Genomic DNA, 23,708 nt, shown 5'->3' on the forward strand with positions numbered 1-23,708 from the left:
TGAGCCACAGCGCCACTTCTGGCTTATTTTTTCTGCTTATGTGGTGCTGAGGAATCGAACCCAGGGCCTCATGCATGCAAGGCAAGCACTCTACCACTGAGCCACCTTCCTAGCCCCTCGTGTAAGTTTTGAAAATGGTATTTCATTTGCAAATACTTCAGTGTCTGTTTCTGAATGGTAAGAACTATTTTTTAACAGTATAACCACACAATCATAATCACATTCCCATGATTCTCCTAAATAACCTGGGGCCCCCAAAATCTCCCTGGATTCCCAAGACCTTTGGCACTGAGTCATCTGAGGTGAATTAACCAAATTCCCCAGGCCATCCCTTCCCTGAATCAGAATATCAGTGGGAGGGATCTGGGAGTTGGGTCCTCCCCTCTCCTTAAAACAGAGCTCTTCTTGTGTTAGGTGAAGGTTGACCTTGAACTCACAATCCTCCTGCCTCTGTCTCTGAAATGCTGGGATTATAGATGTGTGCCACTTGACCTTATTTTTACTTTACTATTTTAGTATTTAAAGTTAAATAAGAGTTTGCATTTTAACTAACATCCTAGGTGCTTGTTATCTAAAGATGAGACAACTAAGGCAATGAGGCCTTCCCAGGCCAAAAGTCTCTAATTGAGGAACGGTCCCGAGCCACAGGACTTCAGGTTTCCATCAGAAGTGTGAGACTAGAGTGGATGAGGCACTGCCAGCAGTGACTGAGAGGGGAAGGCTGAGAAGCCAGGCGGTGCCCAGGAGGACACCCTCATGCCAGCTGGAGCTGTCCAGTACTGTCCGAGTCCCAACTCATCCATCTTGTGAGTTCTGCCTTTCAGGGTTGGGTGGAGAGAACGTGAGCTTTGTGGTCTCTGGAGACGTAGAAATATGCAACTGAGTACGAGTAGTAAAGGCTAGCATAAGTCACCCAGAAGCCATCACGTTCCAGACTGGATATATTCCATGTGGGGAGGTGGGTTAGAGACAATCTGGCAGCAAGTCAATCTGAAATAAGCTTATTGTTGTGATTTTTTTCATATTACTAAGGGACTAACCCATAAGAAGACAAGCACAAATGATCTAGTTCTACAAGGGACATAGTTCTATGGGGTTTGATTTTTTTTTTTGTGATACTGGGGATTAAATCCAAGATTCAGTCTAAGGATTGAAGGTGTGCTAAGCAAGGACTCTACCACTTACTATAGACCTTTAACCCTTTTGCTTTTTTGTTTGTTTTTGTTTTTGGCTGGTTGTGGGGCTTGAACTCTGTCCCTCAGCTCTTCAGCTAAAGGCTAGCACTCTACTACTTGAGCCACAGTGCCACTTCTGGTTTTCTGGTGGTTTGTTGAAGGTAAGAGTCTTACAGAGTTTCCTGCTTGGGCTGGCTTTGAACTGTGATCCTCAGATCTCAGCCTCTTGAGTAGCTAGGATTACAGGTGTGAGCCACCAGCACCCTGCTTTTTTTATTTTATTTTTGAGATGGTCTTACTTCCACCTGGCTGGCTTTAAACTGATGACCTTTGTACCGTTGCCTAAAGTAGCTGGGATCACTGGTGTGTATCACCACACCTAGTTGCCTTTTGGATAATGCTGGAGATCACCAGAAAACAAAATGGTTCTCTTCGGGTAAAGTTATTTCAACTAACTTTTCTTGGACTAGCCCACACTCTTCCATGTGCTATCCATGCACAATAACAGACTTTGGCAACTCAAAAAGACAGAGTGTTACTTTGTCTTCTTCTTCCTTTTTCTTCCTAGTGGTTCTTTGTTTCTGGCCAATGAAATAAAATTTTCTTAGGAATGTTGGATAACAGATTTTTTTGAGGTAGATATCAAACCTAGGGCCTCACATATGCTAGGTAAGTGTTCTACTACTGAGCTACACCTGAGCCCTAAAATAATACATTTTAATATTTTTTTTTACTTGCTAGTTTGAATAGGTGAAGTATTCATGTGGTACCAAATTCAAATGGCAGAAAACAGTAGCCACAAAAGTTTAAGCCTATCTTCCATCTCCTTTCCTCTGTGACTAGCTCCTCACTTACCCACACTTCCTCATGCATGATTATTGGTTTAATACTTAACTACTACCAACACTTCCACTTCTAGAAGTTTCTCCATTCCTCTGGCTGACTAAGCTAGTGCTCCTGGATATTATATTAAATCAGCATGAAAATACTCTTTAAGAGTAGAGAGAAGGGAATTGGACTTGAAGCCCTCAGGACCCATTATGACTTTTCTAGGTTTCCTTTTTGCTTCATGTATCCTGACTTAGAACTGAAGAAGTTGACAGGCTGGAAACCCCAGAGCTTTGACCCAAAGAGCTTCAACAGAAGTCTGCTCCTCTAGTCAAGGGATCAGCTAGCTTAGCAAGATAGGAAATGGATAGACAGTGATTGCTCTATTCTGGCCACGCACCAGAAAAACCTGTGGCCTCACTCTACCAACACCAGCAAAGGTCAAGAGGTGCCCAGATATCATCTCACCAGGCTGTGCTGAGGGCTTCAGTCCCTACCAGGGGAATGTCAGAGAGAACCAGGCCTGTCATCCGCCTTGTGGGGAGGATAGCTGCATGGAGGTTCCATCCCATCACAAATGAGACACACTGCTCCCAGCTAGGAAGGTGTTGGTAGAGGCCTGGTAGGGAGCTGGGCCTCCCAGGTCCACTCAACACTAACACTTCATTTATAAAGCTAGTAGTATCTCACTTACAAAACTCAATAATGACAGTGTTAAGAAAGTGGACGAGAAAGGATAGAACAGGCCAGACTCGATCTCAACAGGCTAGGACTGTTTATTGCCAGCAAGGGAATCAGACCTTCCCGCGGGTTTGGAGATTTGTGTAAGGAGATGGGCTCAGGAATGGGGTTTTATGGGGTCCAGCACGGAGGCAGAGGTTAGTGAAGAGCCACTAGGTCAAGGGCTTTTCAGTTGGGCCTGTGGTGGAGTGTTTACAGCCAGGCTTAGATAGATTGTCCTGGTGGCGTCAGGCAGTCTGTACTTACAGCCTGCTTGGTATCTGTATGCACCTGGGAAAACACGGTGGGGGGCAATACTTCATATTCCATATTTGGGTACTTAAAAAGATTGAGCCAAGAAGGGAAAAGGCAAGTCTTTCAGATAGTAGGAGAAAAAAAAAAAAGACTACAGGTTCATGTTCTTCATGAATAAAGATACTTTAAAATCCTTAAGTTATCAGCAAATTCAGTAGCATTTAAATCATGAGCCTGTGTTTTCTCAAGGGCTACAGTAATTGCCAATTTTACTTATTTGCTTTTATTAGCTTTTCAATATTTTTAGCTGGTACTGGAGCTTCAACTCGGTTTCATACTCTCTCTCAACTTGCTTGCTCTTGGGTGGTGTTTTAACACTTGAGCCATGACTCCAGCTCAATGTTTTACTGGTTAAGTAGAAATGGAGACTCAGGACTTTTCTGTCCTAGTTGGTTTTGAACTTTGATCCTACAGGTTTTGGCCTTCTCTGAGTAGCTGGGAGTAATAGGTATGAATCCCGGATTCCCACTAAACATGGAGCAGGTGCTTGCTCTCCTCACTTTCGTCATAGAGTAAGGTAGTTACTGCCAGAGCCCCAAGGCAAGAAAAGGAATAAAACTGTTCTTACTTGCAAATTATATGATTACTTACACAGAAGGCTCCCAAGAATCCATGAAACAGTTCTAGAACTAGCGAGTAAGTTTTTAGTAAGTTTGGAGAATACAAGTGAACCCAAAAATTAATAGTATTCCTATAGACTTTGAAGAACTTTGAAAACTATGAAAATTAAAAACAGTACCATTTAGAGAAAGGGAGGAGAGGAGAGAGAGAGAAAAGAGAAATGTTTAGGTATAAAGAAAACGAAACATGTCCAGGAATCTTTGCTGCAAACCATGAAACACTGGAAAAAGTGAAAATGGAGGTATGTGCTGGATCAGGAAGTAGAAGGCTGGAGAATGTGAAGTTTCTCTCACATTTATTTTAGGTTCATTTGGCAGTTTTGTCTTTCTGAAAATTTTTTTGTAAAGGTAAGATTCTTCTAAAATTTATATGGAAAGAAACTAGAATAAAGGTTTTTTTCAAAAAGAAAAATCAGATAGATATCCATATTCAGTTAAACAGAAGAGCAAATCTAGCCCCACACAAACATGCCCAACTGGTTTTTGACAAAAGTATAAAGCAATTCAATGGAGGGAAGATAGCACCCCAGATGCTGCTGGGCAATGAGAAATACTCAGGCAAACATCACCTTTGACCTAAGTCTTACATCTCATACAGAACACACCAGGGGCTTAAATATTAAAACACAGAATCTATAAAAGTTTTAGAAAAAATATATATAAAGGAAAATCTTGAGGTTCTAGGTTTAGGAAAAGAGGGTTTTTTTTTGTTTTGTTTTTGTTTTTTGCTTGGCCCATGAAAAATAGATCAGACAAAAATAAAACTTCCCAAAGTAGACCCTGTTTTGAGAATGAAAAAGCAAGTTACAGATTAGGAGAAAAGAGTTTTATATCACATATGTAACAAACAATTAGTATCTAGGACTACTATAGATTCCTGCCCCCTGCCAGTTTTAACAGTGAAAGAATCCACGTTGCATTCAAATGTTGACAGAACATGTGAAGAGACATTTAAATGGGTCCCACCCAGACACCTATGTTCACATGTTGCCACTCTAACTCACCAGGCTGCTATTAGGAGATGAGGCCTTGGGGAGATGAGTGGGTCATGGAGGAGCCCCGACCAATGTGATTAGTGCCGTTATCATAGTGGTCTGAGACACCCATTTCTCTACCACCATGTGATGTTCAATAAAAAGACTTCACTCTCTGGAGATTGGTCCTTATCAGACACAGTCTGCTGGCCTCCTTGATGTTGGTCTTCCCAATCTCCAGACTGCAAGAAATAAATTCCTGCTGTTTATAAGCCAGTCTGTTATTTATAAGCCATTCATACTGTGATATCATTTTAGTAGTCCAAACTAAGACAGATGGCAAATACACATGAAAAGATGTTCGACATCATTAACTATTAGAGAAAGGCAAAGTAAAGCCACAGTGAGATAATATTACATAGTTTCAAAACAAAGATGCTGGCCAAGAGATGGAGAAACAGTCACTTCCTCATTGCTGCTGAGGACACAGTGTACACAGTCACCTGAGCTACAACAGTTTGACAGTTGCTTAAGAAATAGCATCTGACTACCATGTGACCATTGAATGCCCATGGGTATTCAGGAGAAGTCAGGAGTTTACACAAAACCCTGGCTTGCACTATTTATAGCAGTTGTACTCATACTAGCTGTAAACATCTGAGATGTCCTCTAGTAGGCAAATAATTCGATTCCCATGTTAGGGCACACACTTAGCAACAGAGAGGAAAAACTTAGCACAGTCTTGCTGAACCCCCAGAAAAGTATGCTGAGTGAAAAAAGCCAAACCCTAAAGGTTGCGTTTTGCAAGATTCCATTATAATATTCTTGAAATGTCAACATTATGGGAGAACAGGTTACTGCTTAAGGAGGGAAAGGGAGGGGTATAGCTATAAAAGGGAAAGGGTTGTAAAGTTTGGAAAGATACTGCTATTACAGGAAGTTGAGTAAAAGGTACCCGATATGTGTATTGTAATTTGTTTTTAAATCATACTAGGGATTGAACTTGGGTCCCTGTAAACTAAAGTCCCTGCTAAGCAGGCACTTTACCACTTGTGTATTTTCATGACAGTGTCTTTATATCCAGTCCAGCCTGGGCTGAAATCCTCCCATGTGCTTCTTGAGTTACTGGGGATGACAGGTGCCCACCACTGTGCCCAGCCATTGTGCTTCCCTTGTAGCTAGGATAATAGGCTCCTGCCACTTACACAGCAATTGGATGAAGATGGTTTTGTGGATTTTTTTTTAATGGCCTTGAACCATAATCCTCTGCTCTCTCTCCCAAGTAAGTAAATTACTGAGTTGGGCCACCATGTCTGGATTTTTCCCTGTACTATTTCTTAGCTGCACATGAATCTGTGCAGTTTAAAAGTTCAAAAGTTTAATTAGGCCAGACATGGTAGTACAAACCTGTAATTCTAGCTACTTGTGAGGTAGAGATAGGAGGAACAAAGTTTGAAGCCAGCCTAAGCAAAAAGTTGGCAATACACCATCTCAACAATTCAGCTGGCATGGTGGTTCATGTATTAAGACAGTCAAAAGTTAGGATGCTGAGTTTGCAGAAGGCTTTAACAAAAGCTGTGTCATTGAAAGGATAATCCACACTTGGATCAGTCTGAAGCATTACCCTCTATGTCACCTTGGAACTAGAACATGGAACTTTATACTAGAGTGATGACAGGTCAGTCAAGTTTTGGCAGAGCCTCCCAGCAGAAGTAGTTTCCAGAAATGACTTTATTCTAAGGAAGTCTTTTCCTGTACAGTGGCTAAGAAAAACAACCTAAACGCTGGCATCTTGTCTACCACCCAACACCTGGTGGAAAAGGGCCTCTCTCTGAGCTATACCAGCCTGGCTCTAGTGATTGCTGCTACACTGGACCAGGTGGTGGTGGCCCAGGATGCTCTGAGCTGCTTTTGTCCTGGGAAAAAGGTTTAAGGAGGGATCAGATCCCCATGCTCATGGCTTCATGTTCTCTTGCAGACGTGCACTGTTGCTTTGCTCAGCATCCTTTACCCCAATCAGCCGTCGGACCTATGCTAGTGAGGTGAACCCGGTGAGTGAAAGCCCAGCCACATGGGAACCAGCAGGATGGTCAGGGCCTTTCCCTCTGGGAATCATTCCTGAGCTACCCTCGGACACTCTGACTACCCTCCCTCCCCCCTTCCTTCCCTCCCTCTTTCCTTCCCTCCCTCCCTTCTTTCTTTTCTTCCTTTCTTTTGCAAGTCCTGGGGCTTGAACTTGGCCTGAACACTGACCTTGAGCTGCTTTTTGCTCAAAGCTAGCACTCTACTACTTGAGCCACAGTGCCACTTTCAGCTTTTTCTGTCTATGTGGTGCTGAGGAATTGAACCCAGGATTTTGTGCTTGCTAGGCAAGCACTCTACTGCTAAGCCACATTCCCAGCCCCACAGAGCCACTTTCTCCCAAAGCCTTCCCTCAGTAAAGAAGCTGCACTCCAGCCAGGGAGCTATCAGTGGAGGCCTGCTGGGTGTAACCAGCTGTTAGACTCTGGGATCTCTTGGCCCCAGTTTCAGCTGCAGCTCTGTCACTAACTCCATTGGGCATTAAAGAAACTTTCATGGTAACATGGAGTAATAATCCTATTCACTCTAAGGGTGGAGACCCTAGGTCTCATACATCTCTTGTAAATTGGTAGGAACTGGGTACAAATCACATATGTGCAGTAAATCCTAAACTTAGTAAATATATCTCCGATGATGAAAGATCATGGTCCCCAAAGCACAAGTCATTTCCCCAGGCAACACAGTGAATTGTGAGTTGGTGGCAGTCTTGGAACCTGGTCTTATCTTGAGTCTGGGCTCCTTCCAGTGCACATTGGTGTTTGGTACTTCTCCACACAAGAGCCAGGTGGGAGGGTGAGGCCTAGCCTAGTCATCAAACACTAATGCCATTGCCTAGTGTGTGTGGGAGGCAGAGTCACTACCACAGGACACTGCATTCCTAACGTGGACTCTCATTTTCTGACAGGCTGGCAGCAAAGCTGTCCTGATCACAGGCTGTGACAGTGGATTTGGGTTCTCCTTGGCCAAGCATCTGCATTCAAAAGGCTTCCTTGTGTTTGCTGGCTGCTTGATGAAGGTAAGAGAAGGGTTGTCTTCTTCACTATTGGCCTCCACAAGACTCACTATTCTGTAGTTGGTAGAAAAAAAATTACATTCTAGCTCATCTATTGCTTAAAATAGGTTATACCTTTTTTTACCTTTTCTGACTTGTTCTTCATAGCCTTTCCATCCATCCATCATTCATTCATCATTTGCCCATCCATTTATCATCCATCCATCATCTACTCATCTATCCATCATTTATTCATCACTATCATCCATCCATCATCTACCTATTCATCCTATTTTCTTTTCAACTGCCTGGATCAAGACTAGGCCTCTGCCACTCTTATCTGCTTGTTCATTCAGCAAATATTTACACAACACACACAGTGAGCTGACAATGTTTGTAGCCTGTAAAGAAGCTGGGAGAAGTCTTTGCTTTGGGGGAACTTAGATCCAAGGCAGGAACAGAGACAATAAGACAAATAAGTAAACTGCTGCTGGGAAGGATAATCAAAACCACTGAGAAAAGCAGAGCAGGAAAGGAAGGTAGAGTGTGTGTGGACACGTTCAAGGGCTTTCAGCTTTCTGGAAGGAAGGACTTCACCAAAGAGATGAATTAGTGCTGCCTCACCCAAAAGAAGCGAAAGAGCAGGTAATGAGGATGTGTTGATGTCCTACGTGTTGGAGAAACAACAGGATGCCATTGTGGCTGGAGCAGAGTGCTAGAGGGAAATAGCTGTGGGGTCCAGATCTGTACCCTTATCCTCGTGGAAAGCCCTGTGGGAGGTGATGTCTCATCACCATCTGGAAGAACAAACAGGAGTGCCTGTAATGGGTGGAGGTCACATATCCAGGCACCACTAGTGGTTCAAGGTGGCGAAAGCCGGGCATCCAGGTAGAGGAGGCACACATGACAGGACCAGGCCAGGAAAGCCCTGCAGGCCCTGACACCAGGCATGGCCAACAGCCCCATTTCACCAAATGCACTGACCACATCATTCACATCTCTCCCCCCCCTCCCCTCCCCCTCCACAGCTTTGGAGCAGATCAGTCACTGTTGTTTGTGACGTGTTGCTTCTTGTTTTTATACCTTCCGGTTCTCCTCAGCTCCTTTGTTGGATCTTTCTTCTATTCATCGTGAAAATGTTATAGTGCCTGGTGTCTCCTCTCTCCGCTGTTTCTAATATGAGTGGCAAGATGCTCACAGACAGCTGGGCACAGTGGCTCATACTTGTAATCCCAACTACTTGGGAGATAGTGATAGCAAAATCAATTTGGAGCCCCCTTGAGTAAAAGAAGACAATAAGTGAGTAAGAAAAATAAAACATGCTGGACACGATAGAATGCCCCTTTAATCCCAGCTATGTAGGAGGTATGTGTAGGACTGAGGCTAGCTCTGGGAAGACACACAGACCCTATATGAAAAAAACCTAAAGCAAAAGGGCTAGTTCGGCATGCCTGCCTAGTAAGTGTGGTCCTAAGTTCAAACCCTAGTGAGTGAGAAAAGAAAGAAAAAAGAAAAAACTCTCACACATGACATACGTCCTCATCCTGCCTGAAGTTCAAGACCACCTGATACAACACCGTGGGCGAGTAGACAAGCCTCTTCTGTGAGGATGAGCCCCTGCCTCAGCACTGTGAAAGGTCCAGAGGCTAGAAAGAGCTGCCAGTGTGCTTTGCTGTTCCCCTCCTGTCCCAGGTGGGAAGCATGGGCCTGGGGAACTGCTTGGAGAGCTGGTGCCCACAGAATGTGGCACTGGTATTTACCAAAAGAAACCTAAAGGTCCAGGAATGAGGCTGGAGTGGGTGGTCAGTGAGCAGAGCTGCGCAGGGACGGCAGGGCACAGCTGCCTGGCCCTGTGTGGACATCAGGGAGGACTGGCTAGACTCACTGTAAGGTGAGGTGGCTAGGAGGTTGTCTCCAACTACAGGAGGCACATGTGGATTGGAGCTCCCAAAGGTACCGGGCCTCTGCATACACTCAGGTACACTCAAGTGGGCAGAGCCAGCTCTTCTGCTTTGGACAGCCCAAGGGCACAGCACACAGGCTGCCTCAGCATATTAGATTCTGTCCTCGGGGCTGGCCCACCTTCACAAGGTCAGAGATGAAGAAGTAGGAGAGGAGAAAGGAGAAAGGAAATGGGGAGAAAGAACCTCCACTACCATTTCCTGGCTTTCCACACTCCCCTAGGCTTCCATTTGGAGACAGATTTTGGAGTTTGATTGTCCAACTGAGCTCGGTTGCAGTTTTTTGTTAGTAGGTTGAGTTGGGCTAGATCCTTAAACAAATAGTCATGTGATTGGAAAAACTCCAGAACTTTCCTGAAATACTGTTCAGGGGCAGAAAACCTTACAGGTGAGGCCTAACAGGGTAATGAGAGCAAGCAATAGTAGACCAAGTCTACCAGACACCAACCCTGCATGACCAAAGCCTGGCCCTGAACAGCAGGATAAATGGATATACTTCAGAGACTGGGAAGGGGAGCCAGGCTGGGGTATGGCCCAGGCAGTCAGACCTTGGCCTGTGGGCTGATGGATCCAGAGGGGTCAGACCACCAGCGTCCACAGCCAGCAGGTGGAAGGTGTTGTGGCAAGCTGACAGCCCCTGGCTACAAAGAGCAGGGTATGGAGGCTGCTTGGGGGTGGCTGGTTCCTGGGATTGTCTGACAGGAGAAGGATGGAGGGGCTTCTTCTTGGGATTGCATCAGCAATATCACCATGTTAGTGTGAGGCGTAAGGGGAGGTCTAGGGAGAGTCCACAGTGTTCTGAGTGATGGTGATGGGGTTAGTTAAGCCAGGAGAAGAGGAAGGACACTCGCAAGTCTCTGAGATAATCTGTAAACAATGTCAGCAACCTCTTTGAGGTGCAGACTATTTAGGTTCCTTCCAAGGGAGCATTGGAAAGACCACCCCATTAAAGGCACATTAAAGCCACATATTGTTTTCCTGGTGTCACATGCCATCTGTGGAAAAGAGATGTCCAGGCACTGCTGCTCCCTCCCCCCACCCCAACTCCCAGCCGGGACTGGAAGACAGTCCTGTTTTGGGGAGCCCTTAGAATGAGAGCAGTCCAGGAGCTCCACCCTTTAGAGCTGGTACCTGGCTGTCAAACTAGGGAAGGCTGGCACATCCAGGTCACTTTAGAGCCAAGCCTTAGACTCAGTGAGCGTCCACCATGGCTGCTATGTGCAGAGAAGATTGGGCATAACTTGCCTTCCTGGATCCAGGCCTGGACAGAGACTCAGGACTTCTATGGGCTTCTGGGGGATGTTCCCTGAGACAGGAACCAAACTGCCATGACCCTTGAGGGGTAGGAGGGGTGTGGAGGGAGAGCCACCTCTGATACCTGTGTCGTCTGTACCCTGTCCCTCCTCCCCGTCCCCAAGCAGGAGGGCCCCTCCTCCAGCACATTGCCTGATCGCTCCTGGGCAGTCCCTGCATGCCATGAGAAACACACTCTTCACTCTGAGTCAAACTTCATTTCTTGACCTTGACTCTGTTCTCGGGGAACACATAGAACATCCATGTCCCCTCAAGTCTCATCCTCAGGGTGATAGTCTCCAATATTCAGCACTATTTGACACAGCTGCTTCTGAAATTGTGTGACGTGGCTTCCCTGTGCTTGGGAGGAAGCCCATCTGGTGCAGACCACTGACCAGCCCTAATGCACACTGCCATCCGGCTCCTGCTCCTGCCTTGCTTGTTCTGTGTTTGCTTATTCTTCACTGCAAGCTATGTGAACCCTGGGCTAGCCCTGGCTTCTGCAGCTTCTCCAGTTCACTGTTCCATTCACCACTCAGAAACCTTGCTGCCAGTTAAGTTATGACTGTTAGTGTTTTCACATTGAGTGAGAAAAACATGTATAATAGCACAGGATGGCATGTGAGCATACAGCCTCCCTCTTGATGGTAGGGCTAGTGACAAAAAGCATGCCAAGTACTTAGCACCATGCTCAGCAAGCAAACACTCAGGAAATAATGTCTGCTTTTACTAAGACCCGCTAGTAGCTGAGGCAGTACCCCCAAGCAGACTTTTGCCCACCACTCCAGCCTCACATCCACCACTTTTTTTGGCCTATAATGTATGGCCTGTGGTGACAGCACCTTGCCTCATCCAGAAGTGCTCCATCTAGCGCTGTTCTCAGCTGTCTTCTCCACTGAAGTGCTGCGCCTCCTACGACTCTATTACCAACCATAGGTTTCCAGAGCCAGCCACCCTCCTATGGTCATCTCCCTGAACTTGACTTCTGAGCACAAAGACTGAATTCTTCCTCTTTGTGTCTCCAGTTCCTAGCACAGCATCAGGATGTCATAGAAGCCCAAGAAAGGTTTCCAGAATGAAGCCCATTTTTGTCATGTTTGATTTGTGTGTGTGTGTATGTATGCGTGTGCGCGCACATGCATGTTGACACCAGGGCTTGCCTTCAGGGTCCCACCCTCTTGTTTTGTTCACTCAGGCTGGAGCGCTTACCACTTGAGCCATACATCTTAATTTCTGGCTTTTAGCTGGTTAATTGCATAAGTCTCACAGACTTTTCTGCCATAGCTGGCTTCGAAGTATGATGCTTCGATCTCAGCCTCCTGAGTAGCTAGAATTATAGGAGTGAGCCACCAGCACTGGGTTGAATTTGTATAGTGCTTTCTAGTTTAGCAAGTTTTTGAAAAATTGATTTTCACATTATACTGATCTATGCAGGACAGGTAGTAGTATTCTTGTTTTATAGCCAGAAAAACTGAGTATCTATTGAGGTCACACCTGAGTGGCCAGGAACTGAACTGGAATTGGAGCCTGGCTCTGGTTCCTTACTAACTGGAGCTTGGTAGGTCCTTGTCTCAGCATAGCGGTGCCAGACTGGCAGCCCTGTCTGGTCATATGACTTGTGGACATGCTTTGACAAAACCATATTGTGTTTGTTTTAATGTGAATAGTTGCCAATGCTTTAAAAATTAGGAGAAATACTGATTACTAGCTTAAAAAAGATAAGCTTTTATATTTTATAGCCACAGGGCCAACAGCTGGCATGAACTCTCCTCCCAGGATCCCCTCCACTATCTGTACTCACCTAAGCTTGCAGTCCCACAAGGAGAAAGCTGGCTTTAGTGAGGCTGGGGTAGGGTCTCCATCCTGCCCACAGGTGCACTTACCTTGGCATTGGGACATTATCAGTGCTCCTGGGCTTGCTAGAACCATGTACTGGTGGGCGCTTCTAGAGAACACTAGTCCTATTGTCAGTCAGCCTGGGGCTCTAGTCTGCCCCAGAGTAAGAAGGAATGATGTGAATGCATGTATCCCTTCTTCTTCCAGGACAAAGGAGATGCTGGAGTCCAGGAGCTGGACAACTTGAAAAGTGACCGATTGAGAACCATCCAACTTAATGTATGTAACAGTGAGGAGGTGGAGAAAGCGGTGGCCACAGTCCAATCAATCCTGGATGACCCAGAGAAAGGTAGAGCACCTTGGAGTATCAAGGGCAGTGTGTGTGTGTGTGTGTGTGTGTGTGTGTGTGTGTGTGTGTGTGTGTGTGTGTGTGTGTTTCTGTCTGTCTGTGTGTGTGTCTCTGTGTGTGTGTGTGTGTGTTTCTGTCTGTGTGTGTGTGTGTGTGTGTGTTTGTGTGTGTGTGTGTAGCATTTGGAAGGGGCCCTGCCTGTCCTGCCAAAAGACTCATTTCTTTGTAGCTTTAATTCCTCCTGCATAGTAGAAGGAAGTGGATTGAATTCAACCTGCTAGTACAATACAGCAGGGTAAAATATAGTCCAAAGCCACTTTAGAATCTTTATGTGTTGATTCAAGCCAGCTCAGCCAGTGCTCATTGAACGCCCACTCTGAGCCAGGAGATGGGTGAGTACTAGGGTCTCAAAGATGGCCAAGACATAGTCTCCCCTAAGGACTTTATTGTTCAATGGGGAACTGATTGAAGGGAGCGAGCAGCCCAGGAAAGAGGGATGAGTCCATTCTCAGGTGTGGTGGGTGGTAGAAATGGCTCAGTGCACCAGACAATGGGGAAGGCCAGGCAGGCTAAGAAGAAAACAGAACATGAACTATGGTGGGAAGCAGTCTGTGGTGTACTGGGGCCTGGTGAGTGCCTTGGCTCTAGATTGAGTCTGGTGGAGATGTTGGTAGTAAATGAAGTTGGGAAGAGGTCCTCTAGGTGGGCACCCTGTAAAAGGAGTGTGGCTGATCTCCTGAGAACCTGGATGTTATCCTGAGGGGACAGCCTGGAAGCTTCCTCTGAGGACTGTGAGAGGTAGGGCTAAAAGAGAGAATGGATTTGTTGTCTAGCCCAGTGATGGGCAGATCTGATTCAAGACCAAGCTGGCCAGACTTGGCTTGGATATGAGGATGTAGAAGAGGCAAGAGAGATCTCCATCTCACACACCTAGACCCCCCACTGCAGGGGCAGAATGAGGGCTGGGAGGAAGCTCAGGTGCTCATGGGACACCCTGAGGCATGCTCAAAGGGGATGTAAGTGGTTTGGGGTAAAGGTAGCGGGGGAGGGGAGGCAGCTGTCATAGAGATCAGACAAGAGTTCCACAAACCTAAAGGAATACCAAGTTTGGTGAGTGTTAGGAATGATCTAGCAGACGAAAAGAAAGGAGACAGAGACCTCAACAGATCAATCAGAATTTAATTATCACTGAACAGGGCATGGAACAATAGGAGATACATCAGGTAAGGATGGTTTTAGGGTTTAAATATAGTTGAATTTGAGAATTTCAGATTTGTAGTGTCGTTGTAGATGTAGCAGAAGGTTGTGTTTTGGTCTTGTGATGTCTTCACCATTGTGGCAGAAGGTGTGGTACCTTCAGATAAGACTAGATGAGGTCTTGTTGAGAATAGCTCAAGGATAAGGATTCTTATTAAGATTTCCGGGAGGAGATTTCCAGGAAGGGTCCCCCAGGCAGGGTGGTCAGTGGGCCAAAGGAGCGACATTGAATTAGGAGAGCAAAGCAGATTCCCATCAGTGGGCTAGTAGCCAGCAGGATCAAGTACCACAGAAGGTTCCTGTAGTGTGATCATTCAAGTGTCCTTCCAGCCCAGCCATGTGGAAGACTGTGACAGGAGGGGCTCTGCTGTCCAGCTTGGGGGACAGGGACCATGGTCATCTAGAATCTAGTGGGGAATGAATGGGCTTTGTGGAGCTGGTCCTTGCTGCAGCACCTAGGGAAGAGCGAGTCTATGCCACTGACCCCCGAGTCCCTTGGAAAGGACCTCATTTAGGCACAGTGGGTAGGGACACTCTGTCCAGCAGCAACTGTAGTAGCTGGGCGGAGAGCAGGGGCAGGCAGACTGTCACTTGTGTCATTTCTGTAGCTCAGGGCCACCACTCTACCCTAGCTAGATAGGCCATTCCAGGCTGCTGCATTGTAGAATTCACTGAACATCTGTTTAATAATTAACAGTCAGAGTCTGCACTCCTGCCCCATTAAGAAAAGGCAGGATGGGTCCCACTGGGATGATTACCAGCCTGCCTGGTCCTGGCTGTGGTAAATCCTCCTCCCTCACCCTTCCTAGGCAGCTGGGATATTGCCTTCATAAACTACTAGGTGAGAAAACAGCTGCAGTCAGCGCCTGGGAACCATTGATTTACAGCCTGAGACTTTGTGACTTGAATTGCCCAGGATTTAAGGAGTCATCACCTGAGCACAGAATGGGGCTCCTCAGAGCTATGGTCCTTGTCCCCTGCCATGAGGATAGAAAACACCTCTATCCTCTGTATTGGATTGATCGCAGGGCTCTCACCCAACCACACAAAGTGAGGTGTACCCCAAGACACACAGACCTTTCCCTGCTGCCTTTTCCATACAGTGCACTCTGAGAGGCTGAGTTAACCATGCACCATGACCTTAACCAGTACTGCATCTGTTAGAACAAGATTTGAAAGTTGGTGGTGGTGGTGGTGGTGGTGTGTGTGTGTGCACTTGGGGGTGCGTGCACATGCCTGCCAATCCTGAGGCCTGAACTCAGGGCCAGGGTGCTGTTCCTGAGCCTTTGTGTTCAAGGCTCTACCATTTGAGCCACAGCTCCACTGCCAGCTTTTTCATTGTTAATTGGAGATAAGAGTTTCACAGAATTTTCTGCCCGGGCTGGCTTTGAACCATTATCCTCACACCTCAGCTTCCTGAGTAGCTGGGAGTGAGGCACTAGTACCCAGCAAGATTTGAAAAAAGAAAGTTAATCTGTTAGATAATGAATTTGTGTGCTTCCTCCCCTTCCTTCTCTTTACCTCTAGTTCCCTCCCCTTCTCTCCTTTTCTTCCCTACTAGAGAAGTAACACTAATCTCCCTTTCTCAGGCAGTACTGACTTTGAACTCCAGATGGCACTCTCCTAGAACGTTTCTACTAGCCATACTGCCTTTTGATTCATATCATAAGCACCAAGACAGGAGAATATCAGGAGCCATAAGTGCCACCATAACACTGGGGTGCATTTTGGGGGTTTGATGCCCTTCATCCTAGCTCCATGAGACAGTGGCCTGGGGAGCCAGCTTCAGGAGGTGAGATGAAGAGGATTGTGTGATTAGAGCAATCAACCATCTGCCACTAGCCCCTTTCCCTCAGTAGGACTGTGAGATGCTGGATGGGCATCTGGAGCCATCCCTCCCTGCCTTCCCCTCCCTCAAGGAAAAGCTGGGTGAGTGGGCAGCTGGCAGGCTGTGGGTGTGGTTACGACTTGGCACTGTTACTGACCAGTCAGTCAGTAAACATCTATTGAGTACTTGCTGAGCCCTAGTATGGGGTAGTATGCTATGTCCCAGAAAGGGTATAGCCCTGACCTGGCGGGAGAAGCTGTGGTTGGGAAACAGTCTACTTGCTGGCTTCATGCCCTGAGGCATGATGCTATGAATCTGGAAAGAGAAACTTGTGCCTGATGGCTCCCATGCGGGGCTCACCTTGCCCATCTGTGATGTGGGCATGTGCACTTTGAGCTGCCTTGTGCTCACTCTAGACCTGGCCACCATGAGAGCCCAGGAAGAACTGCCACAAAAGCAGCCTAGCAGCTGAGGCTTTCGCGTGGAGTAATGAGATGGGGAGAAGCCTGGAAGTGGCCTTGTTAGTTCTGCAGGATGAAACCCGCGGAAGCAGGGAGTGTCTGGCAAAAGGAAGATGAGCCTGGCCCAGGGCTGGTGGTAGGTAAACAAGGTCCCTGGGGCTGTTCTAAAGGCGCAGCCTCAGTTGCCTCCTCCAGATAGGGGACAATTTAGCATCTATACCTTTGGTTAGGGAGGAACCCTGTGAGTTATAGAGCTGATCTGGAGAGACCAACTGGAAGCTTATTTCAGGGCCTGGCCACTGTCATTCAGATCTTTTTCAGTCATGTTAAATGTCCTTGATCTCTGTCACCTTAACCAGGGTGACTCATTAGGGAAAAGCCAAGCTGTAGAGGAGTTAAAGATGAAAGGGAAGCCATTAGCAGAGGTGCAGTAAGTGTGGGAAACCCGAGGGGTTGGTTGTGGTTGGGGAGCTGGGGAGCCTTTGGGACACTCAGGTGGAATTAGTGGGCAAGAGCAAGAGGGGAAGGCTGGCGTAGGGGAAGAGAGCCATGGGAAACACTGAGGTGGAGTGATGTGGGACTGAAGGCTGCTGGGGATGGGGGTATTCAGAACATTGACTGAGGACTGGAGAGCTATTGGTCAACTCTTCTCCTCAGGTCAGCAGAGCCATCATGTAGGAGTCGTGAACTTGCACAATGTCAGATGTCACTGTTTTAAATGGAGGTGGGAGAAGACTATATAGAGCTGCATATCCGTAAGCACGAGCATGTGAGACGGTCCTGAGTCAAACAAAAAACCACTGCCATCTTGCATAGGCAAAAAAGTATAGGAAGCCACCTCATCCCTCAGGAGAAGCAGTGTGAGACTAGGATGCTGGGCTCCTGTCTCTGGCGTACAAGTTTCTATCTGATGTTTGGGAGGGTGCAGACAATGTTAAAGTGAAGGAAGAACCTCCAGGAGCAGCAGCAGACTTGAGTCCTAGAGAGTTGTAAGAGTGGGGAGACTCGGGACAGAGCCCTCAGCGTGCAGTCGCTTAGAGACCCCAGAGAGCATAAGTAGGGCTGGGACCCCAAGGTAGTGTGTCAGGGGATGCAGAGGGTCAATGTAGTGTGTCCCTAGAAGCCTAGCTGTGGGGAGGGAGAAAGCGGGTGGGATAGTTAGAACAGGCTCTTAAGCTAGGCCACTGGTGGCTCATACCTGTAATCCTAGCTATTTAGGAAGTTATGGTAGGAAGAATGGAGTTAAGCCTTTTTCTTCTTAGCCAGGCCAAGGGGAAAAAAAAGTCTACAGGACCCCCTTCTCAACCAATAGGTGGGTGCAGAGGCATTTATCTGTCATCCTAGCTCTGTGGCAAGTGTAAGTAGGCAGATTGAAGTCCAGGTACATAAGCAAGCAGTAACTGGGACCCTATCAGAAAAAAAAAAGAGTTGGAGGTGTGGCTTAGCAGTAGAGCATTCACTTAATTCAAGGTTGAGGTCTTGAGTTCAAAACCCAGTATCACCAATAAAAATGTCCTTTAGGATGTGGAGACTTAGTATTTGTAGACGTTTGTTCACCTAGTCAATGTATGTTAAACGACTAATGTATACAGAATTGAAGAGAAGGAACTGGGGATGCGGGAAAAGTTGAAGTTGCATAAGGATTGAGGAAAAGGTAATAGGCTAAGGTGTTGGCCTTGGCAAGTAGAGAGGGGCTTCTGCTGCTTCTGGGAGGGGGTGAGAGGGCAGCTCAGGGAAGCGTGGTTGTCTTCAAGCTGACCTTAAGATGAGAACTGAGAGTGCGAAGCAACCGTGGGAGACACTGTTAACCAGCAATTTCCTCTCCTTAATAAATGTTCTTAATTCACCATAATTGAAGGAGAAAGCACTAGAGGTCAGTTCATGAAGCTTTAATTTGAGCAAGACGGAAGGAAAGCAACTAGAGGACAATTACATGTCATTTACACAAACTCATTTCCATGACCAACTGAGAAAGCATGGCAGGGCTGGGCTCCCACAGGCAAAGAGGCATCTGGGGAGCAGGCTCAGCGCTGAGGCTGCACCTTGGGAAGGCGCTCAGGATGTCCGGCTGCAAGAGACCAAAGCCTGGCCTGTTCACACTTTGTACTTGAACCCAAGGAAGGTCCTGCCAGACAAACCTGCTGTATTTTGCCCCTCAGTTCAGGATTATCTCCTCAGCCTACTAATGAAACCTGTCTGTCCTTTGGTCTCAGAGACTCAGTTTCCTTTACTGTAAGATTAGTTAATAAACAAAATGAACTCCAGGAACCTTCTAGCACCAATCCTCTCTGAGACGAAAATAGCCAGCTGGCCTTTAGCTCATCTTGCAAGAAGTAGTCAGCCCAGGTCCACCTGAGTGTCCTTCACGCCTGCAGCCTCACACTGGTTTCTGCCTCTAACAGCAGACAGATAGATACAGCTGGGATTCTGGTGACTAGGGATTTCTGAGTTACCAGACCCACCTGTAGCAACCAGCAGACCACCGTGATTCAGAGGAAGAAGATGAGAGAATGGGGTAATTAGCAAGCTCCCAGAGTGGAGCAGGCTGGGGCCTGAGCAAGGTTTAGCTAAGCCCCTAACTTAATGGATGACCCTAATCCTTTGAGGTAGACTAACTCTATAATCCTCTAGAAGGGGCTTGGCCTGGAAGGTTCCTGAGATGTTCCTGGCTTCTGGCAAGGGGATGGACATAAGGGAAGCTCAGAAGCCTGCATGAATAACTGGATTGAGGGTGTGGTTGAGATGGGTGGTATGGAAGGGAATGGAAGAGGGGAGGAGAGGTCCCGGCTGTGCCCTGGCAGGGCTGTGTCCTGATGGGCTCAGGTAATTTAGGCAGAGGTGACATGATTTAACCCTCACTTTTTCTCCTGGCATTTTGAGGAAACTTATCTAGAAAGTTTCCTGCGAGCCCTTGGACAGGGGCTGGAAGTCATGGGGGCAGAGTGGGCCAAGGGTGACATCTGAGACTGAGGCCACATTTCCTCTTCTATCCAGGAATGTGGGGCCTGGTTAACAATGCAGGCATCTCCACATTTGGGGAAGTGGAGTTTACCAGCATGGAGACCTACAAGGAGGTGGCAGAAGTGAACCTCTGGGGTACGGTGCGGACAACAAAATCCTTCCTCCCTCTTCTCAGAAGAGCAAAAGGTGAGTTGGGAAAATACCATCTTCTTGCCCCCCTGGACCTCTTTAGTCTTCTTTGCACTGAATAGAGACACGTGCCCTGTCCAAGCCAACATCTACAGCAGCAAGACTAAGATCTTGAGTTCTGGGACTCTGTTGGGCCTAGGGGTGCAGGTTGACAGAGGTGCATGGCTAGCTAGGGAGAGAGAGTAAGCAGGCATTGTGGTGGTCCATGGTTATAATCCCAACACTTAAGGCATGAAGACCTAAGTTGGAGGCCAGTTTAGGCTACATAGCAGTATTGGTCTCAAAAAAAAAAAAAATGCGGGGGAGGGGGATAACCAGCACTGTTAGCTTACACCTATAATCCTAGTTACTCAGAAAACTGAGGTTCAAAACTAGCCTATGCAGGAAAGTCTGTGAGATTATCTCCAATTAACATCAAAAAGAAAAGAAAGCCAGAAGTGGAGGTATGTCTCCAGTGGTAGTGGCTCACTAGTCTTGAGGGGAAAAGCTAAGGGACAGCACCTAGACCCCAGTACTGACACCAAAAACAAAAAGAAGAAGCAAAGAGAGGAGAAAGCGAGAGAAAATAGAACAACTGAGGGGTTGTCTGTCTGTGTACTGAAGACTTAAAGAACATAGCAACACTCATGCTAGGCACCTAACTTAGAGAAATAATAACCTGTGCAAGTGCTGTGTGGACGTGTTATCATAGCATGTGATTAAAGACACGTTAGTATCTCTACTACATTATAACACCACAACTGGAAAAATGAGACAGGGTAATATTAGGTTAAGATAATAATAATCAAGATTAAATATTTGGAGCCAGCACCAGTGGTGCATGCCTGTAATCCTAGCTACTCAGAAGGCTGAGATATGAGGACTGACATTCAAAGCCAGCCCCAGCAGGAAAGTCTGAGAGACTTGTTCTCCAATTAACCACCAGAAAACCAGAAGTGGCACCATGGCTCAAAGTGGTAGAGAGCTAGCCTTGAGCAAAAGAGCTCAGGGACAGTGCCCAGGCACTGAGTTCAAGCCCCATGACTGGCGAAAAGAAAATTAAAAATATTTTTAAAATTAAAAAATAGGAAGACAGATGAAACATCCTACTTCATAACCTCTGAGCATGTAAGCCATCTCCTCAACAAACCACTTTAGAAGTTACTGACTGATTTTTCTCCCTGGAACAGCACCCAGATTCATAGAGGTAGCCAACAACAGGAACAAACAGTGCCGCTGTAGGTTTTGAAAGGAAACCCAGTTCCCCAATAACTTCAGACCTAGTAGTGCCAAGATGGACGCTGTGTCCCTCCCTGTGTGGATAGCTTGGGCTGCATGGGCTCTGTCTCCAGCCCTGTCACTCCTAGGGATGCTGTGCACAGAAGCCGTGTTGGGTCCCTGGAACCTCCAGGCTAGACCTGGGCCAGAGTACTTTTCAAAGTCCACCACTCCTCCAAGTGCCCAAAACTCTGTCCTAAATCCCAGCCCTGAGGTCAGCTGCAGAATCCTTGTTGCTCCCCAGCCTGCTTCTCTGCACACCTGGGCTCATCTAGGAAGGCACATGTTGAGGTAGAGCTCATCAGCAAAGGTCCTTTCCCCTTCCAGCATGCCCCAGGCTCCCCTTGGCAGCCTAACTCCTGTACTCCTGCTTCTGTACTGCCACCTCCATCCCTAGCGCCATCATGGGTCAGTACTCCCCGTGTGTTTCCCTCTGGCCATCTCACTGTGTGAGCTTGAACGTTAAGTTCCATGAGAGGAAGGAGACATCCTATGGTACTGCCATCCCAGCACCTGACTCTGCATGCAATAAATGTGCAAATCTACGCTGACATAGCTGTCCTCCCTTCATTTTCTTCCACGGCATTACTACCCAAAGGACTTACTAGCAGTCCTCCAACATAGAGCTCCACGCTCTGTCTGGTTTTGAGTAGTCACATGTATCCTTATACTGTGTTCTCCTGGTATAAAAGCCTGCTTCTCACTTGGTCCTCTTTGCCCTCCTGCTTGGTAATGGTACCACCGAGACCCTAGGGAAGATCAGGGATGCTGCTGATGCTTCTGGCTGGTGCCTTGGCTACTGAAGGAGAAGGCCTTATGACTTGGTGGTTCCAAATTGGTCCTATCACAGGGCAATGCAACCTGAGCAGGTGTTTGCTGTTTCCCGTTATAGGCCGAGTGGTCAACATTAGCAGCATGCTGGGTCGCATGGCCAATCCAGCCCGCTCCCCATACTGCATCACCAAGTTCGGAGTGGAAGCGTTCTCTGACTGCCTGCGCTATGAGATGTACCCGCTGGGTGTGAAGGTCAGTGTGGTGGAGCCTGGCAACTTCATCGCTGCCACCAGCCTCTACAGCCCCGAGCGCATCCAAGCCATCGCCAAGAAGATGTGGGATGACCTGCCTGAGGTCGTGCGCAAGGACTATGGCAGGAAATACTTCGATGAGAAAATTGCCAAGATGGAGACCTACTGCAACAGTGGCTCCACAGACACATCCTCCGTCATTGACGCCGTCACACATGCCCTGACCGCCTCCACCCCATACACTCGCTACCACCCCATGGACTACTACTGGTGGCTCCGAATGCAGATCATGACCCACATGCCTGGCGCAGTCTCTGACATGATCTATATACACTGAAACATTTCCTGGCAGCCTCTGTCCAATGAGCCCTGGTGGGGGGAAGTAGGTTGGGGGAAGACAGTTCATATAGTCACCTCTTGATTAACCACTCATGGATTAGCCATTCCCCTAGGAAAACCCATTTTAGCAGTAGCCCCACCTGACTTCTTCATGTGGTAAATGGCTCAGGCCTTCACAGTGGGGGTGCAGACAGGGGCCCCTAAGCCTCAGGGCAAATACGGTGCATATCTGTCACATGGCAATTTCATACAGGTTTTTTTTTGGTAAATATCTGTACATTAAAAATTGATTTATTAATAGAGTACCGACTTCCTTTATGTCGTTAAGCCAAAACATTAGTTCAAAAAATTGTCTTGTTTCATCTGTAAGCCAGCCTTATAATTAAAAGGACAGATTTTTCTGTTCATGAAGAATATGTAGCTAAAGAGAAGACATGAAACTATCCCTTCCCTTTTCTTGTGCTAGTATTAGGGCTTGAACTCAGGACCTGGACACTGTTCCTTTGGCTTTTTGCTCAAGCTCTCCTAATTGAGCCACAGGACTGCTTCCTAGCTTTTTGGTGGTTAATTGAAGAAAAGAATCTCATGGACTTTCCTGTCTGGTCTTGCTGTGAACCATGACCCCAGTCTCCTTAATGGGCTTATCCAGGATTAGGATTAGGTGTCAGCCACTGGCACCCAGTAACTATCCTTTTTATTGCTTAAGAATGGCCCATCCATACTTCAGGCTACTTTGGATCCATTGGATTGAGAAGTGAATTTTCTGAGCAACGCTGCATCTTCACCTGAGCCAGTGCCCCTCTGGCACCCACCCTGTACCTCTTTGCAGGGCTATGGTGCTCTGGTGACTCATGGCTGGCAGCCAGTGATTTCCAGCTGTGTGTAAGGGATAGGAGTCATTCTGGGGATTTCCACTTGAGATTTCTCCACTGATTTGAGGATGTGTGCTAGACTTGAGTGGCTCTTGGGCTACATGGACATTTCCTGGTCTGTGTCTGCTTAGTTTTTGCCAAAGGTAGACTGGTGTTAGTTGGAGCTGAAGATGAAGCAGTGGTATCAAGGCCAGGTGCTATGGAATCTTTTCACCTTTACTTGGGTCTGGGCAGAGCTTCAGGGTTGCTTTTGTTGATGGATCGCCTTCTTGCTGCAGCTTATTTTTAATTAAGCCAGGACACTATATCATCACTTTTTGGCCTGTAATTGCCCAAAGACCAGATAATTGGACACAAATGATCATTGCCAAGAGT

The 23,708-nt window shown here is 47.0% G+C and overlaps 1 protein-coding gene across 5 annotated transcripts in view; it reads left to right on the forward strand.

The window, feature by feature from the left end:
- The window catches only part of Bdh1 (3-hydroxybutyrate dehydrogenase, type 1), a 32,334-nt gene extending 9,570 nt beyond the window's left edge, over positions 1 to 22,764 (forward strand). For all 5 annotated transcript variants that reach the window (XM_013019464.1, XM_013019462.1, XM_013019461.1 and 2 more), the window contains 5 exons: positions 6,611 to 6,683; positions 7,619 to 7,729; positions 13,003 to 13,144; positions 19,685 to 19,837; positions 21,990 to 22,764. In XM_013019464.1, the coding sequence (XP_012874918.1) occupies positions 6,611 to 6,683; positions 7,619 to 7,729; positions 13,003 to 13,144; positions 19,685 to 19,837; positions 21,990 to 22,459 (949 nt within the window). In that variant the 3' untranslated portion in view covers positions 22,460 to 22,764. The remainder of the gene's footprint in view (positions 1 to 6,610; positions 6,684 to 7,618; positions 7,730 to 13,002; positions 13,145 to 19,684; positions 19,838 to 21,989) is intronic.
- The last annotated feature ends 944 nt before the right edge of the window (positions 22,765 to 23,708 follow it).

This window comes from Dipodomys ordii, unplaced genomic scaffold (assembly GCF_000151885.1).
Source record: "Dipodomys ordii isolate 6190 unplaced genomic scaffold, Dord_2.0 Scaffold45, whole genome shotgun sequence".
Taxonomy (NCBI): domain Eukaryota; kingdom Metazoa; phylum Chordata; class Mammalia; order Rodentia; family Heteromyidae; genus Dipodomys; species Dipodomys ordii.